Here is an 18,831-nt window from a genome sequence, read left to right as displayed (position 1 = left end):
CGCAGGACAGGAAGCAATGGTAGAGAGACAAGAGGGAGAGGGAGAGAGAGAAGGTAGCTCAAACGAGCACAGGGCGGAGGTGGAAGTCGGAATCGAGGGATATCGCGGACGAGAAGCTATGCTGGCAGCCCAGAGAGGGTAGGTGGGCGGGTGGGTTATTGGTGTCAGGCGTGCAGTCGACGTCAACGTGGAGATCAGTCTTCAGCCTCCTGTATGAGACGCGATCATCTCCTTGCAGGCCGGGGCGCAGTCATAGTTTTGCTCAGGGCAGTCTGTTCGGGATGAAAGAAAGTGTGCATGCGCTTGGTGGGTGAGAGTGTTGGTGCGGTGGTGTCAGATGGAAGAAGAAGTGCGGGCGACATTCGTCATGGGAGGTTGTCGCAGTTGGATGGAAGAAAAGAAAAAAAGAAGGCAGCAGCCGGTTGCTTACTTACCTTACTTGGGTTGGTTACCTTAGGTATTTGGTGTTGGGTAGCCTGTAGGTAGGTAAGGTGGTATTCCAGTGGTATTGCTGCCCACCTTCCAATTGCTGCTGTCCGTCCAGTCCAACCCGGCGCATGCCTCCCATGTCGTCTCTGTCTGGGCTGGCGGCAACCGGCTGCTGGGACCCCCAAACTGACTGGAACCCAGAAGCTGCACCTGCTAGCCGTGCGTGCCTTCCCTTCCATTTACACCGGGCGCTCACCTCACTCAAAAAGAGTACGTACCGGCCGTTCCAAAGGACCAAGGACCAATGCCCAAGGACAGGGACCAAGGACTCGATTCCGCCGCCCGGGCTGGCGTCCTGCAGTCAGTGGGTGTCAGTCGCGTCATCTTAGATCGTTGGGAGTCCTGCTAGTGTAGCGCAGGGTAGGCATTCTGCCGGTTGGGTCTCTCTCTGGTGCTGGTGAATAGGTAGGTACAGATATGGTTTGCCTCGCCTTGGGTTGGCCCCTGACCTGGCTGCATCCTGCACCACTTCGGGGACTTTGCATCCTGAATGCCCATAGCCAAGGCCATTTCGTCAAAGATAGGCAGATACTGACGGGACAATGAGCGTCGCTTGCTTGCTTCGACAGTGCACCTTCATTCCCCCTCCTTCTGCCTGGCAACGCGGGTCGCAATCACATCAGAAACGCTCCGATGCAATCTAACTGGGGCCTGATTGGGCCGCGAACATCCACATCCACATGTCCGTCCGTCCCAGCGTCTCCATCCAAATCCATGGATCCATTGACAAGACGGGACCCATTATCAGCGGCCCCCATCTTCAACCTCCCCGAACCGATGCGTGCATCTGCTCCCATCTCTGCCTCTGCCTCTGCCACGTGAACGGCGCCGTCTAACTTCCCGTCTCAAACCCCAACGCTCACCGCGTGCTCACCGGCCGTGTCCCATAAACTTTGGATGCTTCCAGCTGCCCGGGACCTTTTTTTCTGGATTTGACTCTGGAACGCACAAATGTCCGGACTCAGACTAGAGCAGAGACAGAGAGAGTCCAGGGGACAACACACACAGTTCACATTGAAACCGCAAATACACCGAGCAAATGGGAAATGAAACGGGCAAAAAAAGAGAGACAACAGCATTCTTGGACGTGGTTCCAGACCGAAAACAGCACGTCCCATGACGCCCCCCTTCCTCCTTGCCTGCCATGCAGGATTTCTTTCGAATTGAGGTTGGAGTATGTCCCAGCCACGACCGAAGCTGCCTTGCTCCTTTATTTTTCCGGATCGTGGGGGTTGCAGACGGGGACACAACATTGCATGGATGAGGCATTCTTGGGTATGGAGATGTCTGCACAGTGTGCGTAGTACGACTTACATAGATTCGAACCGGGAGGTTTCTCCAAACACACTGTAGGCGGACTGTGGCCCTTCTCCCAAGATCCATCCACCTTCAACCTTCTGCCATCCATCCGTTACACGTCGCAGCAACGGGAGCTTGCAGATCATGCCATCATCCCAACATTCGCTTCCAATCATCCCCAACCCGCCTCGCTCCAGAAAGCAACGAATACCAAGCCAGCTGAACATCCAGCCCACATCCCTTGATCAACGCCGTCTGTCCCCAATGGCGAGACATCCGAGTCTCGCCATCCCCCCTCCGTCTCATCCATCGCATCAATCACCAGGACCTCGAAATCGTCCATCCCGCACTGACGACCCGCGGCTGGCTCCTTCCGACGACACTCCCCCCAAGCCGCCGGAACCGTCCCGAGTGGGAAGGAAGCATCGAATCCTTTTGCAAGCATCCAACGGCGCCTCATCCCGTCGTCCTCCTCAATGCTGACCCCAGGTCACGCTCCAACGCAAGGGCTCATCAGCCTATCCTCCGACACCCCGCAAAAGAAGAAAAGACCCTTTGCCCTCGGGGACCTCTCCGCCAACGACATGTCAGACAAGCATCCGTCACAGGACCCCTCAGCTGTAACGCCTCGTCTCGCTGCTAGATCCCAGTGGCGTCCGCCGGCGGGCGCGCCGTTTGGCCCGGGAGCCGCGGCCGTCGTCGCTCTAACAATCTACCCGCGACGCGCCCGATCGTTTCCCCCGACGCGTTGCGTAGGGGAGGGCTTTTCTCGGTACATGCCGACGTCAGCCTTTCAAGGCGTGCCTGGGATGAAGGATCTCGGAGAGTTGACGGTGCTATTCTTGTGAAAGTCCACGGCCGGTGGTTTGAGCTGCTGTGAGTGCAGAGCTCATAACAGCCAGGTGATCGCAGGGCTGGTGAGCGGCGGAGGGATATCTGTGGTATCTTGAAGCTTCTCTTTCTCGGAGCTCTTTTGTTGATGATGCAATCTCGTGAGAAGCTGCAAGTGTGGCTTACGGCAATGAGTTGTGTTCTACCAGCCGCTCCGACGCAGACTGGATGTGGAACAATGGCCCTTGACGTCTTCTTGTTCATCATGAGCACCACCAGTACCCTTTGGTTCGCCTCGACTGCGTGTGAATGCCCTCAAAGGCCCTTTGTGATGCACAATGGACTTGTTGAGCGTCGACTAAGAGTTCTTAGTCGAGGCACGTAACTGAACTCTTTGACTGTTCACCATCTTTTGACATGTTCACTCGTGGAACAAGTTGTCGACGTCTCGTCGAGGACATTTATAATCCATGCCAGAACTCACCATCAATGTCATCCAGATCATCAAGCAATCACAATCATCAACAACAATAACCAACTTACCACCACAGACATCCCATATAACAACCGCCAACTCTTCAAACGCCAACTCCCCAACTCAAAAAAACCAAAAAAGTCAGTCCTCCCCCCACCCCCACCTTCAAAATGTGCATGCGCGTCTTCTCCCTCCAACGCTGCTTCCCCCCCTCCCAAGGCGGCTGCGACGGCTACTGGGCGCGCTACGAGCACCTCGACGAGTGCGGCGGCTACTCCCTCAACGGCCTGCCGCAGTTCAACTGCCGCGCCGTCTGGGGCGGCTTCGAGTCCGTCACCTCCTCCAAAGTCAACCGCGACGACTTCTACGCCCGCCGCCCCGCGATCTGCCCGTCCTGCACCCACCGCCGCGACCTCGCCTACCTCACCGCCGAGGCCGAGCGCGAGAAGCGCGGCGAGTACTCCGACGCGATGCAGAAGCACATCCGCGACCTCGAATACCAAGCGCAATGCGCCCACGGCGCGCTGCTGGGCCGCTGCCACACGATGATGTGGGAGGGCGTGCACCACGTCATCGCGGGCTTGGGCGTGAAGACGGACGTGGTGTGGAGCGCGATCGAGCAGGCGATCTACCGGCACCTCGGCCCCGAGGCGATGGGCAACGCGGGCGTGCAGGCGTTTGTGAAGTGTCTGATGGAGGCGAAGAAGGAGGTGGTGGACCATGTGCGCGGGACGACGCGGGAGCTGGCGATTGCGCTGGTGGGCGGGCAGGATGAGACGGATTATGATGCGGCGCATGAGCGGCATCTGAAGGAGGACGCGGAGAAGCGCGCGGAGAGGGAATGGAGGGCGGTTGAGATTGCGGAGAGCGCGGCGCGGGAGCGGGAGATGCGGGAGGAGGATGCTAGGGGTAGACGGCGCCAGCGCAGCACGTCGCGATAGTGTGGCGTCTTCGGGTGTTTCTTGGTAGGTTTTCTCTTTTTTTATAGTTTTGTTTTCTGCTTGAATAGACCGTCACATTTGTTTTACGGTGTTGGTCCTACTTGTCATATTGGGTATTGCCTGGCTGGCATCTGTCCCGTATGGCGAATCTCGAATCAAGCATCAAACGTCGTGAACACGGTCGGGCTGCAATCCTAGGCCCTGCCGATTGCAGAACGTCGCCAGCTCAAGACCCGGCCTCGTCCGTGTTCCCCAGCCTTTTCCAGAAGTCGAAGAATACCTATTCACGTGGTCAACTTTGAATGCGGTCGTGTTCAAGTCATTGCAGACGGGAGTCGTCGTTCGAACACCGCCCCACTAGCCCACCCTTGGCTTGACTCGCTTCGGCATGGGCTAGCTACGCTACATTGGTCCACGATTTGCTGTCGCAATCACGGAACTGGGATCCTCCAGCTTCCCACATCTGGCGTTGTGGCAGAGTGGTCTAATGCGCAAGACTAGAAATCTTGTTCCTTCGGGAGCGTCTGTTCGAATCAGGCCAACGTCGACTTTTTGCAATTTTGACCTAGATTCTACGAATCTTTGACGTCACACGGAAGTGAATATCTTTTTTTGACTGATTTATTGCATTGTGATTAACGTTTGATTGCGATATGTGTACCCGCTTACGGCACTAACCCAACTGCATTTTATTTTTAAACCTCATGTGGCCGTGGTGATGTTGTAAGTACCTCAATTGGTCTGAAGATATCTGCTAGCAACCTCTTGAGTTTGCCTCGAATTGTAGATGGACGATCTCGAAGGACAACGGTAACGGATGCGAGATGTCTTTCTCTCTGAGGGCCAGCTATCTTCACGGGAGCAACAATAACATTGTCTATGCCTGTGCCGGACTTCCTAAGGGAGTCGAAGCCTTTCTTTCGCGAGTTGAGATACAACACCAAGGGTCTAAGAAAGTAAAATTGTTGCCCGTTGACTTTGAAAAGCCACAAAAGGTTGTTCGTCAACGTCTCTGAAAGGACCCTGGCTGTGCCTTTATTGTCTGGTCGGCGCAAAGGGAACTGACCTTGAACGACTGCCTTGACAGGCAACCCTTCTTCTTTACCTAGACATCAACATGGACACGGTAATGCCTGCACATTGGTCAAGTCGTTGTTCTCTCAAAGAACAATGCCACGAACCAGCACAAAGCTCAAGGCTTCTTTCTTTTCCCTCGACTCGACTTCGATATAAAACTTACCTCGATCCCACCCTCGACTTGTTTTTCTCTCGTCATCACACAGCTTCTGGCAGGCGACATCGCAACCTCAACTTCACTTCTACAATATCTTGACTTCTTCTGGCTTTCATCCCAACTTGACTTACCCTTGACCTTGAGGTCCTCAACTTCACCCTTTCACACTCTAACCTTTCCGTCTCCAGACGTATTTGGACAACCTTCTCGTCTTAACTTCGACTTTATTCTGGTTGATTGCCTGCAATACTCTCCAGACACAATCTCTTCACCTTTCTCAACCTGTTCCATCTCCGAAGACACCTACTGGAGACATCACAACCCTTCTCGTCTGAACTTCGACTTTATTCTGATTAATTGCCCGCAATACCCTCTAGGCACCATCTCAACATCACCTTTCTCAAGCTCCACCCTCTTACTTTCAACTTCACCTTCACCTCACCTCCGCAAACTTTTCACCACCTTCCTTCCCTCTCCTCCTCTCACAACCAACAACCCTCACGATGTGCTGGACACTTCTCCCCCAATCGCTCTGCATCAGCTGCGGCTTTCCCGTCCACTTCCCCCAGATCCAAGACCCCTGCCACGCTGTCGTCTCCAACGGGCTTCCCTTCGCCACCTGCGGCGACAGCCCCTGGATGGCCATCCAAGGCCCGGAGGACGTCACCTGCTACGACTGCCTCGTCCTCCACTTCCCCCAGGAGCCGATCCCGGAGAACGTCCGCCGCCGCAGCGACCGCGTCTACCGCATCCCCCGCGCCTCCTTCCAGCCCCTATACGACCCGTCGCCCGCGGTCCCTGGGTTCCCGGCACTGCTGGAAGCTCCTCCTCGACCCAGCTCGTCAAACTTGCGCCGTCCTCCTCCCGCCTTCGGAGCAGGAGTCCCTACCAACACTCTCAGCATCAATAACTATCCTGCCACCAACACGGCAGCTGTCTCGGGACGTCCATCTACGAACTCTGGAGGACGCTGGTCGTCTCGTCCGAGAGGTGGAAGAGGAGGGCCCTCGCGGATGCAATACGGACTGCAACCTAGTCCCCAAGTCACCAACCAAGCCGGTCAAGGAGCCATGGCCCTCGCAACAACTTCCTCCATGCCAGCTGCTGCCCCCGTCGCCCCCCGAGGCCGCGGCCGCGTAACCTACGCTGCTCCCATGCCACGAGGAAACCACACCCAGCAAGTCCCAGCTCGGGCCGTACCCAGACCTCATACTCCAATGCCAGCCCCTCGCATCCAGCCCACGACTGCCCAAACCGAGGACGACGACTACGACGAGGAAGAATACTACTCCTCCGAAGACTACGCATCCGCCACCAACCCCTCCTCCTCCGCCTACTTCTCCGACTGGTCCTCCTCCAACCCGCACTCCGGCCAGCGACTCACCCTCCCCGGCGCCGACTCCCCCTTCGGCTGGGGCCACACCGCACCGCGCCGCAACCCAACCACCACCCCCGTCGTCGCCACCTTCCTCTCCGACTACCTCGCCTCGCCCACAACCTACGCCCCGCCGGCATCCGCCCGCCTCCCGCCCCCGCCCATCCCGAACGCGCAGCCCAACGACGCGGCCTGGATCCCGGTCTCCTGGGGCGAAGCCGCGGAGATGCCCGGGGACCTGGCGCACACCCTCAACGTCACGACCGCCGACTGCGTCTTCCGACAGCACCGGGTGTACTTCGTCCCGGACCTGTGGGAGACGGACGGCGAGGGGGACACGGTGCTGGTGGTCACGCCGTGCGGGACGCGGGTGCGCGTGCTCTCGTATTTGCTGTACGTCTCGACGAGCGCGGCGGTGAACCAGCGCGCGCGGGAGGCGGAGCTGGCGGCGCAGGAGGCGGAGAGGCGGCAGAAGAAGCAGGAGAAGAGACGGAGGAAGATGGGGATGTGTATCTACCATCCGTGCCGTGTGGCGGGGTGCCCGTGTGACCATGAGGTGGGACAGCATCAGCCGCTTAGTATTGGGCATTTCTTCAAGGCGAATCGGAGGGTGAGTGAGGGGGAGGAGTCGGATCAGCAGCAGCAGCAGCAGCAGCGGAGACGGTCGTCGATTAAGGGAAAGGGGAAGGAGGTGAGGTTTGAGGATGATGTGGAGGAGCAGCGTGGGAGATCGCCTACGAGGAGAAGCTTGCCGCCCCCTGGGGTCTCAATCCAGCCTGTACAGGATGATGATGAGGCCCTCGAGACGCCTTCGACACTGCACCTCAGCCCTGTCAAGACGACCAACCGCGCGCCGAGGAAGTTGGTGGAGAAGGATGGAGAGGTGAAGGGCAAGCCATTCAAGGACCTTACGATGCACTCAGATGGGTCTCCTTCCCCTCCTCAGCAGCGAAGACTCGTCCGGAGCGCGCGGGATGAGGCCGTCTCTACTGAGAATACGACGGATAACACGACTGCTACTGTTGAGAGTGCAGCTCAGGAGGGCTCGCAGGGTGCTGCTGTTGCTGGCTCAAGCAGAGCCGCCCAGTCGGAGGCAGACCGCAGCAGCAAAGGGCGAGCTAAGGCGGGTGCCAAGTTCGATATGAGCGATTTGCGCATTGCAGAAGATGACGATGAGATTTTTTGAATGGGATGGATATTGGAGAAGAAAGGAGAAGACTTTGGACATGGCGATAATGAACTGGACAAAGATCAATGGGAGCGTGTGTACTGGCCTTGGAGTTCATTGACAATAGCATCATAGAAAGCTGAGTTTGGCATTAGAATATCAGCTTTTTACCTCAAAAGAGAACAATTATAGATCCAAGCTGAAGGCCTCCTCATAGCACATGAGTCGTCAGTGACAGACAGCAAGAGCATAAGTGTTGAGCTTCACAGCCACGTGCAGCCCTTGTCCCGGCCGAAACACACATGAAGCTTGTTCTCACCCCGCTGTCATCTCACTTGAGACGAACGCACGGGATGAACGGCACAGCACCACTGCCAAACACCGATTCATTTACACCACATCACATTACTGAGGAACCATATTTAAAAGGATGAGTTTTATGTCGCATTAAGAAGCAGACACTAGGTATATGTAGGGCTTAGTCCGAGAAAGGGGGGAGGGAACTAAACATTCATGTAAGGCGTCCCTTTGCTAGCCCCCCGGCTCGAGACCAATGTTGATGTTTCCAGATATTTTCTCCCACATCCAGGATATCTGCCAAATGTCCAAAACAAAATTTGGCGGCGGGCCGTGGAATATAGATATTCAAAAAGAGGCCGCGCCGGACCAAAAAGAGCCCCGAGAGAAAAAAGAATGAGGTATCCCCGTTGTTTCCCAATTGCGCCGTCAAGCTGTACGTATATAAAAGCAGAAGATTGTTGTGGCCGAGGGCTTCCGTTTTATCGTGGCGGGTGAAATTGAGAGATGAGGGAATACCTCCTTCTTTTCCCCCGACGAAAAACCGCAATCCAATTGAACGTTTTTCAAAAACCCTCGTCACGGAACCGCTAGAAACCCATCAAAATGCCACAGACATTTGTCAAGTCTCTTAGTTGGTGGAGAAGTTGTCGCCGAGGGTGACGTCGAGGTGGCCGGTGTAGTAGCCCTTGCAGCCGACACCGTCCTCGGCCTCCATGCCGGACATGTAGGCGCCCTCGTTGGAGCCGTCGGACTTGACCCACGAGCAGGTCTTGTCGTTGGCGACGACCTTCATGCCGTAGTAGCTCATGCTGGAAGCAGCAGCGACGAGAACGGAGGCATCAGCGCCGGAGTTGCCGCCGTTGGGGGTGGAGCCCCAGTCGAACTCGAGCCAGGTGCCGGCGAACTGGCCGATGAAGGTCTTGGGGACCTCGGAGCCGGGGCCGCACGCACACGAACCCTGGGAGTCGGCCTCGAAGGCGACGTGCTTGTCGGCGCCCTCCTTGACGGTGAAGGTGATGGCGGCGAACCAGGCGCCGTCGATCAGGCCCTTGGGGCCGATCTTGTTGAAGCAGGAGCAGGTGAAGGTGTCCTTGGAGGAGGTGAAGGTGGTGGTGTAGTTGTACAGGCTCAGGGCGTTCTCGTCGATGATCTGCATGTTGCAGCCCCAGTCGCCGTCGGCGCCGGTGTTGCCGGAGTAGGCGATCTGCTCGATGGTGGCGCGCTTGGTCTTGCCGGAGCAGAAGGGGGTGTAGACGCCGGTGCCGGAGGAGGAGCCGGACGAGGTGGCGGCAGGGGCGGCGGAGGAGGTGGTGGAGGACGCGGCGGGGGCGACGTTCTTGATGAAGGTCGCGTCGCGCTCCTGGACGGCGTCGACGGTGCGGCGCTCGTGGAAGTGCTGGTGGCCGTGGAGGGAGGGGTGGGCGGAGGCGGCGGCCGCGAGGAGGACGAGGTTGTTGATGAGCTGCATCTTGGATGTTTTTACCGTTGCGTGTTTCGGGAGGATGTCGTCGTGAGAAGGAGAGTCGTCAACTCGTGAACGCTAGATAGTATGTATTGGGAAGGTAAAAATGGCTTGGCTTGGATTTTTTGCTTTTGATACCCGTCCGAAAAGAGTGACAGCGATTTGACTCGCGGAGTTGTGGACGATGGTGGTTGAAGGAGAGGGAGCGTGAAGCAAGGAGGGAAACCGGGATGGGGGCAGAGTGAAAAAAGGAGGGAGGTAAGGCCCATTTTGAAGGGAAGGAAACAAATCTCATTAGATCGCAGCGCACTCTGAGTCTGGCTGTCTCTGGCGGCCCCCCGTCCATGTTCCTTCTTGGATGTGGGTGTTAACGAGCAACATGAGCGGACAGGGGTGGACAGGCGCATCGACAGGGGCGTCGTCACCAAGGAGGCGCGTCCAGCTCTATCGTGCGCCGTCCAACAGCCCATCACGGCTCGTCGATAACCCTGTCTAGTCAGGAACAGACTCCCAAAGAGGCAACGCGGGCCCAGGAAGTCATGACCGAGAGGAGGGCCAGCCGACGTGGTGGGCGTCTTTTTTGGTTCCAGGGCTTGAGAAGGTGAGGGCCACACACACACGCACCGCGGAACCAAGACACACGGGGCCACAGGGGAGGGGTGCGATGTGGAGATGTTCCAATGGGCGGTCCAGCTCTGCTGCCAGTTGTTCCAGCCGAGAAGACAGAGAGAGGAGGTGACAGTCGATGGTGGAGAGTGACAAAGTGCCCAGCTGGGACTCTGGGATGGATCATGGAGGAGGGAGGGTGCACCGCCGGACGCCCAGGGCCAGGCGCAGGATTGGACGGTGTGTTGACGGTGATGCGGGAAAAGGGGGTGGGGAAGGTAATTTCACCGCACGCCAAAGCTTGGCCACGGATCGAGTCCAAGCTGCTCCCCGGGCATTTCCCAGCTGGGCGCCTCTGGGAAACAGATTACTGCGACTCTGTAATACCGCCTATTCGTGCAGTGGCCTGCCAATTGGCATCTTGGGAACTGAAAAGTTGGACACACAACCAGAACCTGGATGTATGTACCGGTCCAGTTTGTGTGTGTGTGTGAGTGGGATGGATGGATGGATGGATGGATGGACTTCGGATGGAGAAGAGCAGCATGACGATCCGGGCGCCAACGAGGAACTCACACAAGCAAAAAAAAAACCACGCGTTGGCCCTGCGTCAGTCGTGCAGCACTGGGAAAAAAGGTACTTTGGCGGCTGTTGAAGTTTGTGCGCAACCAAGCAATGTGTAGCTCTGGCCGTACATACTGGGAGCGATGTACCTGGCATTAGTGCAGGTAAACACCGCGCTGGACGAATGGAACACACAACATTGAACCCGTCAAGGCCCGTCGGCTCCAATTGCGTCCAGTGAGAGTCCAGTCCGCCCCGTGGATCCCAAGCAAATGCCGGCAGCAAGCGCCGCCGCCAGGTACACCCGCTCGTTGGCGCGTGTTGTCGTGAGGGGGAAGCGTGGGAAGAGCAGCCACGGGGGGTCTGGAACCTTGGATTGGGGACTTGGACCCGGAACTGGACCTGCAACGACGAACTCTTGTTGGACGCCGCTCAGGAACAACTCACGCATATGGGTACAGCACCAGCAGTGACACACTCACACACTGATGCTCGCCAGTCACACAACCTCTCTGGCTCTCGAAGCTACCTACACAAACTCGACCTAACGTGAGGTAGGGCATCCACCACACCGTCAGTGGGTTTCGCTGGTGATCCCGTTCCGTTGCCGTACCGCAGTGACACACACCAACGAGAAAAAAAGAACTCGTCGACGATTCAGGTTTCTCAAAAAAGTCCTTCACAGGAAGAAAATTCTCACAAAAAACAACGCCCCTTCCAAGCTTACGGTGGAGATCCGGTGGAGGCACACACGTCCCGAGGTTGCATAAAGTTAAATCTCTCACCACGGAACCCGTCAAGCACAACCGCAACCACATACCCAGCTTCCCAAAGTCGAAGGCCTTCGTCGTCACTGTTCGCCCTCCATGACGTTGCCTCACAAACAGCCTTGATGGCGGGCTCGTTCTCGCCAGCTTGGACACCTCCTCACTGTCAAATCAACCATCAACATGTTGTCAGCATGCATATTCTAGCCCCCGAAATACCCCTCTCGAGCCCCGCGAGAGGACTGTCCACGACGGAATACCGAAGCCATCCGACCGAGTTACTTGCACTCACACATGCAAGCCAGCATGAACACAGTCAAATCGTCCGATGGGGAAACCGGATGACAGCCTAGTGACGGACGCCTTGTTGAGAAGCTGCCTGCTGCTGCATTGGGTTCTGGAGATTAAGCCAATCCATCAATCAAGGCGGTCAACCATGTGAAGTCCACCTGGCATACAGCGTTGCTGTCTAGGCATTGGACAGATGGGGGTATCCCATCAACCCCATCTCGGTATTGCTCCTCGTTTACTTTATTATACCGCCAACATGCTGGACGAACATCACGGCAGCGCCTCGCAGCTCATTTACTGAGCTTCGTACTCGCTGCGGTGTGCTCCGTTTTCATGCCAGCTCCATCTGCCTCTCCCGACCGGCCCCCATGATCCGATCCAAGGTGCCGCCGCCGCTCAACGGCCCGTACGCGGCCGGGGGTTCACTGGCACTGGCAGCTGGGCTGGCGAAAGGGGGCGAGGCTTCTGGATCTGCTCCCAGCTGGTTCCAGGGCAGAGGCGACGGGTACGGAGGGCCGGTCCCACCCGGGTGTGGGCACACAATCACCACTTTTCTGCTCGCCCTTTGCTGGTTCTTCCAATTCCCCCTTCTTTCCAAGCTGGCAGGTAATTCAGCGATACGTCGGATTCCCCACTAGGCGGTGCAGGAGAAGGAGGAGGAAGAGGAAGCAGAGACCAGTGGCGATCCCCGAACGCGTCATAGGCCTCGTCAGGGCAAGGAAGCGGAGCTACTGCCGGTCTCAGGGAACGGTGGTTTTGCCATGTTTCTCCCTCAACGGAGGCCCTTGACTCCTTAAAACCGTCTGGTCTTTTTAGGCTTGTGAACGAACGCCTGGGGGGGCTTTAGGGGGCACGGGGGGTTGTATCGCACAAATGCTGGACAAGCTTATTGCTGTTTACCGCAAGAAACAAAAAGTTCAGACGACCTGACGAAAAAGAAGAATCTGGCAAACAAACATTGAGGCTGCGTGAGAAACAGAAAACACACACAAGAATTTGAGAGGCCGCATCTGGGCTATGGCGTACCGGTAGCTGCATGTGGGATGCACCCGGATAGCGGATGATAGGGCCTGGATGATTGATTGAATTGATTGATTGATTTGTTTGCCTCTAAGAATAGCGTTTCTGTTTTTATTGTGCTTTGCCATCTCGCCCATCCGCCTGTAGTGCATGTGCCAGGGAACGCCATGTTCAGCGCAGCATCGGCTGCCTACCACTGGTCATCAATGGCACGCGGCCGGGCTTGTTGCCCCGGCAGGGCAGGAGGAACGCAAGCACACTAACGTAGGAAATGCCCGTTCCTGAAGATCACTCTTCGCTGCATTGAGCGATCACCCGCTGGATCGAGAGGCTCAGCAGCGTTGCTTGGATGCTTGGATGGGGCGGATGCCTCTTTTGTTTTTTGCTGGTTTAATTTGGGGTGATTTGCGGGATCCAGAAACTATTGCTGGCCGGACGGGGGCCTAGGAGGCGTTCTAGAATTGCTGATCTTGGCATTGGATGACTGGCGCAGAGCGCTCTGTGCAGCCGCCGCTGCGGCGTCAATTTGCGCTATTGGGGGAGACGAGATAATCAGCGAGCGCGCTGGAGGTGCGACTTGTATTGTCAAGACGATGATCAAAGTAGTGAAAGGGGCACAGAGAGATAATAGAGAATGAATTTGGCCTCCCCAATATCAGCCAGGTATCTGGCTAATCTGCCCTGATGGTCTAGCGGTATGATTCTCCCTTAGGGTTGACACTTGTCAGCGCGCATGGGAGAGGTCCCAGGTTCGATCCCTGGTTAGGGCCAAGCCTTTTTGTTTTGTCGATTGCAAGGATCCTTTTATCGACTTTCAACCTCGAGCGCAGTTTCCAATCTGGTTGCGGGCAAGTCTAGATTTCGCCGCGATGTTTTTTTCTTCGTCAAGAATGATGAGTGTAAGTAAGTAGATATCTTACGAGAGACCCGATCACCTCCTGTAGTACCCCGATTCCCTCGACGGTCAGTTGTTACGGCATTTTGGAATAACCGCATGAGCACACATGGGTTCTCGCGATGAGAATTGGGACAAAATGCCATCCGCGTTTCATGGTTCCCTTCAATTCAGAGCAGCCCAAGTAAATCTTCCTCCCTTCTGTGCGACAGGAACATGATGTTCAAGACCACCGTTACAAGAATAGCGCTCAGATCCAGCATCAACTCCTACACAGCCACAGAAGGAACTGTCTTCGTCGGGCCCAGAGACATATCCCATCATGCGCCTCAACAGACGTTAGAGCAGATGATCCCTTCAGAGACTCTCCTGTATCAAAAACAGACAAGTTGATTCGGACTTTCTCGGCTGACGGCAATTATGGGTCTACATTCCGATTGCCGCCCATCCGTGTCTTAGACACGGGCAGTTGAAGACATTCTCATTTGGCTAGGGGGACGGCTTGGGTCTTGGCGAGAGGGGCAGCGCCGTTGACGTCTTCTTTGCGTGTGTGTCCTGGATGTTTGAATGTCAACGCCGTCGACGTCTTCATATTCCATGCTATGATGTTTAGACATCTTTCTTCTTCATCACAGAGACCAGCGCTGGCATTTGGGTTTCTGGGTGAACTGGCTGTACGGAGCAGATGGCTTTGAACGCTACCTTACCTCGAATTCATTACAGGCAATGCAAGATCATTCGTGTGATTCTCAAGGAACATTGACCTTCTGAAGGCTTTCCAATGTTTCCCGGTAGAACAGCGCTTCAAAGAAACCTCATTAAGCCAATCGTAAAGTTACGGAGACGCGCCTTCAAGTGAAGGGGTTGTAGAGCATGATTCAGCTACTTGATAGATTGCTCTGGAAGATCAGCGGTCCAAGAGCTTCTGGACTGTACTGTGATATTTTGGGCCACCTTATTGCGATAACTGGGATTGTGTACTAACAAATAGCTAGCCGTCAAATTGTCATCCAATCTTTGTTAATGATCCATGAGAATTATCTAGCAAGATTTAATACCGCAAGCCATGCATTCTCGCGACGTTGTAGTTGCAATTGGCGACGTTCTGAGAAGTTATATTTCAAAGTTGTGAGGCTAGCCATACACGGGGCCGTCACTACTGTTCCTGTCCATCAGTATGGGTGCAACGCGATGTCAAATCACAGATATCTTCACCTCGTACATGATGAGTGCAGCGCCCTGCGACAGTCAGAGCTACGGCTCGCCTTCACTTGAGCATATGTCAGGAAGCAAAGCTATTGTAATCCCGTAAGTGCGCCTTTTCAGGCTATTCCTGCGAAGAATCTTAACATTTTGCCAAGCATCGAAGCATACTCCAATCCAAAGACAGCCTTCTTCGCGCCGGCCAAGAGCCTCAACTGACATCATTGGTGCGAACTTACGTATCCCTATGAGTTCCGTGGATCGAATTCAGTAATCGTCGCCTCTTTCTTGAGGTAGGCTTCCATCTTGGCTCCGAGCCTCCGAGGTATTGCCTTTTCCGTGATGTTGCTCGGTCTCGGTAACCTTCCCACTGGCAGCGCCGAAGAAGGTTTTGACGCGTCGCGACTCGTAACCATAGGGTTTCCGCTAAGCTTCACCTGCGTATAAACTCAATGCCTTCTAGTGGTGAATACGGCAATGCCGCGGGGAGCAGTTCGGTGGTTATTTCCAGATTTAAAACATCAGAAACCCGCCTCCGCATCTCTCTGTCGCAACACGCTTTAATTTCATAGCATTGTAACTGATTCTCAAGACAAAGAGCCAACGTGCGGCTTTTGGACAACACTTTCATCTTGAGCAACCTATCAATCGTGAATCAGACTTTTACACGAGTGATGACGAGCATGAAGTACTCGACAGCATTAATCGCTGTCTCGACTATTGCAGTGGTGAGTGGCTTGCAGCGCAACTTTACACTGCCGATCCCACCGGCTAACAGTCATATTTTTGAGGCCTCATACTTCCTCGTGATATGCATCTACCGGCTCGTCTTCCATCCACTGGCCAAGTTTCCAGGACCAAAGCTGGCCGCCATTTCAGATGTAGGACCAAGTTTACACTGGAACCCAGACCCTCGCTCACATCATTTATAGCTGTGGTATGCTTTGGCATGGACGTCTGGCCGACATCCATTCATTATGGAGAAAACTCACCTCAAATATGGTCAGTCACTGCTACAGATCAAGGACCGTAGCTTGTGCTGAAGCAGTCTTGTTATGAATCATAGGCGAAGTGGTCCGAATAGCACCAAACGAGCTTTCCTTCGCCACGGTCCCAGCTTACCGCGACATTTACGGTCACACCATGAAGGGGAAACGGCCATTCTACAAAACATCGTGGTATCAGACCACAGGCGACCAACCTGACATTGTCACAGTCCTGGATCCTCAGGAGCATACAAGACAGAGGCGATATCTAGCACACGCTTTCAGCGCAAAAGCCTTGCATGATCAAGAAGTTGTCATCCATCGATACGTTGATCTCTTCCTCGCACAACTGGGGCGGATTGGCTGTGCAGGGGGACCGGGTATTAACATGGAAGAAGCGTTTACTTGGTTGACCTTTGATATCATTGGTATGATCCCTTTTTCTCACTGCCATTGATCTCAGATAGGTCGGTCTTGCGGCTGAAACCCCCCTACTGACATGGTGAATCATTCTAGGCGACCTGACATTCGGCGAGTCCTTCGACGCGGTAGGCCAAGGAAAGACCAACGTCTGGGTCTCCATCATCATTGATGGCGGCTACTTCAACATGCTCAGCAGTCTCCGCAGGCGGCTTCCCCTCATGAACCTAATTCTCCCATTCATGCTCCCAAAGGACTCCGCCGCCAAGTACGCAATGCACAACAGACTAACCGGGGAGAAGCTAGATAAGCGGCTTGAGATGGGTGACTCGGCCCATCGCGACGACTTCTTCTCCTACATCCTCCGCAAAGGCGGCAACGAGGTATCCAGGGCAGAGCTCGTGAACCAATCCAGCACGCTGATCGTGGGTGGCTCCGAGACAACGGCAACATGCTTGCTTGCTCTGGCTTACTACCTGCTCAAGGACAGAGCTCGTCTTGACAAATTGAACGAAGAGGTGCGAGCTGCGTTTGGATCTGTTGGGGAAATCACCGGCGAGTCTGCGTCCAGGCTGCCGTATCTCAACGCCGTCATCGAAGAGAGCCTGCGGATCTTCTCGCCTGCTTCCTTCGGATTGCCACGCACGTGTCCTGGAGCCATTATCGACGGACACATGATCCCGGAGGGAGTTACGGTGAGTGTCGATCAGTGGGCTACATCGCACAGCCCGCTATACTGGAAGGATCCGTACTCGTTCATGCCGGAACGCTGGCTTGATGATTCCTTTGGAGACAACAAGGAGGCTAATCAACCGTTTTCAAAGGGACCAAGAGCATGTTTGGGGTCCAATTTGGCGTATCTGGAGATGAAGATTATTGTGGCCAAAATGGTCTTCTTGTACGACTGGGAGCTGGTTAGCAAAGAGGTGGACTTGATGGGTCAAGCACGCTTGTTCCTTATGTGGAAGAAGCCTGCTTTGATGGTTCGTTTCCATCGACGAGAGGATCTTCCCAAGACAGACTGATGAGACTGAATTAAAAGAACTGTTGTTCTTGGGGTGGGTTGCCCACAACAAGCGCAATATCGAGCTTGAATCTCAATATTAAACAGCGGCAAGAGAATGTTTCCACAACAATTTCAGGTGCCAGAAGTTCAGTATTGCTGTGATTAATCCTGGTGGATCTATTGCATAGGTACATCGCGTGCAGATCTGATCTGTTGCGCAGGCCAGCGTATCAGCTCCAGATACTCCGGCGGCAGATGCGCCTCTATCACACCTAGAATAGCCTCCGGTACCGATTCGCTTCTCAGCCAGTGCCTCTGATTCACGCGACTTATCAGGACACACCAGAAAGCCATCATGACCAGAGTCTCAGGGCGCTTGCGTTCAGTCATATCTTTCAAGAACTTTTCGGATGCCGCGCCTCCAAACATCATTGCCGAGACCTTACATGAGGCATCGCCTGCTTTCCCAGCTATTTTGAAGCATTTTCTCAACAGCTGGAAGTCCTCCTCGTACAGAGGTCTAGGTTCTGTTCCATACGACAGAACTGGCAGTTTTGCCTCCATTGACTGAAGTTCTGGCTCCCATTCGGGTCCCTCTGGAGATGGAGGGCCGACGGACCATGTTTCCAAAGACGACTGGAGAGCTGTCCACGATGTACTAGCTTCTAAAGGACCTCTCAGCTGGCGAACGAGCGTTGCGCAGCCACGAACAGGGAAGATCCATTCGGGAGGTCCGGGAGGGTCGCTGTTGAATAAGAGTGAAGAGGGGTCTTCGAATGAGGCGAAGTAGTAGTTGGACATGAGCGCCGAGCAAGCGAAGAGGGCGTGCACTTGGTGTGTTGCCACTTCCGGGGACAACGCATCGCGGAACTGGCTAAAGGCTTTGGCTTGGTGGCCCCACGCCACGCGCTGGTAATTGATCGAGCTGCTGGGGTTGAGATGATGAAGATGGATGGCGGATACAGCTAGGACTTCGTGCAGGAGGTAAGGAAACTTGGGTGCCAGGTTGGGAAGGTCCGATTTCCATGACATGAGCAACGCCTCGTTTTTGAGAGCAAGGCATGGTAGCGTCGTCGTCAGGAAGTGGTTGAAAAGAGCAAAGTCAGAAGCTTCAAAAGTGTCGATGAAGGTTGAGGGGCTGCTGCTGTCGATGGGTTTTGAGGCTAGAGAGTGACGTGGAGGATTGGTTGAAGAGGTAGACTCTGTTGACAGACTGCAGGCCAACGAGAACTTGCTGCAGCGACCACATGGAACCTTTTCATCGCACTTAGATGCGTTTGTCAGAATCATTGAGGTGAAATTGGGTTCTGAAGTTTTTCCCACAACCTGCTCACCTTGATCCTCTTGGTCTTACATTCCTTGCACCCGTTTCGTGACTTGGTATGTGACCTACGAGACTGGCCCATATTTCTCTTCAGTTATCACCGCGCTAGAAGTCATACAACTACCATCGAGAGCGTTTGAATAAAAGCAGTCTGTTGTCAAGTGAAATTGGCCTT

The 18,831-nt window shown here is 54.9% G+C and overlaps 5 protein-coding genes across 5 annotated transcripts; 3 read left to right on the top strand and 2 right to left on the bottom strand.

Annotated features, from left to right (window-relative positions):
* Positions 1–3,264: 3,264 nt before the first annotated feature.
* On the top strand, positions 3,265–4,035 carry CGGC5_v014648 (uncharacterized protein; the record flags this gene model as incomplete). The annotated part of the gene is made up of 1 exon (XM_032029524.1): positions 3,265–4,035. One exon carries the CDS (start codon positions 3,265–3,267, stop codon positions 4,033–4,035), a length of 771 nt encoding a protein of 256 aa, XP_031890732.1.
* Positions 4,036–5,772: 1,737 nt separating this feature from the next.
* CGGC5_v014647 (uncharacterized protein) lies at positions 5,773–7,830 on the top strand (the record flags this gene model as incomplete). The annotated part of the gene is made up of 1 exon (XM_032029523.2): positions 6,487–7,830. The coding sequence occupies one exon, from the start codon at positions 6,487–6,489 to the stop codon at positions 7,828–7,830; it is 1,344 nt and encodes a 447-aa protein (XP_031890731.2).
* Positions 7,831–8,740: 910 nt separating this feature from the next.
* Positions 8,741–9,580, bottom strand: CGGC5_v014646 (Allergen Asp f 4; the record flags this gene model as incomplete). Its single annotated transcript, XM_032029521.1, has 1 exon — positions 8,741–9,580. One exon carries the CDS (start codon positions 9,578–9,580, stop codon positions 8,741–8,743), a length of 840 nt encoding a protein of 279 aa, XP_031890955.1.
* A 6,023-nt stretch (positions 9,581–15,603) lies between these two features.
* Positions 15,604–17,351, top strand: BOA3-4 (Cytochrome P450 monooxygenase BOA3; the record flags this gene model as incomplete). The annotated part of the gene is made up of 6 exons (XM_066153130.1): positions 15,604–15,648; positions 15,712–15,801; positions 15,853–15,922; positions 15,987–16,334; positions 16,423–17,021; positions 17,151–17,351. 6 exons carry the CDS (start codon positions 15,604–15,606, stop codon positions 17,349–17,351), a joined length of 1,353 nt encoding a protein of 450 aa, XP_066007389.1.
* Positions 17,352–17,509: 158 nt separating this feature from the next.
* CGGC5_v014644 (Sterol uptake control protein 2) lies at positions 17,510–18,738 on the bottom strand (the record flags this gene model as incomplete). The annotated part of the gene is made up of 2 exons (XM_032029519.1): positions 17,510–18,598; positions 18,667–18,738. 2 exons carry the CDS (start codon positions 18,736–18,738, stop codon positions 17,510–17,512), a joined length of 1,161 nt encoding a protein of 386 aa, XP_031891110.1.
* Positions 18,739–18,831: the final 93 nt, after the last annotated feature.

The sequence above is a fragment of the Colletotrichum fructicola genome, assembly GCF_000319635.2.
Source record: "Colletotrichum fructicola Nara gc5 chromosome Unknown KSG_Nara_v1_contig09, whole genome shotgun sequence".
In the NCBI taxonomy this organism is placed as follows: Eukaryota; Fungi; Ascomycota; class Sordariomycetes; order Glomerellales; family Glomerellaceae; genus Colletotrichum; species Colletotrichum fructicola.
Note: the sequence above shows the minus strand (reverse complement) of the source record. Positions and strands in the feature narration are given on the sequence as shown.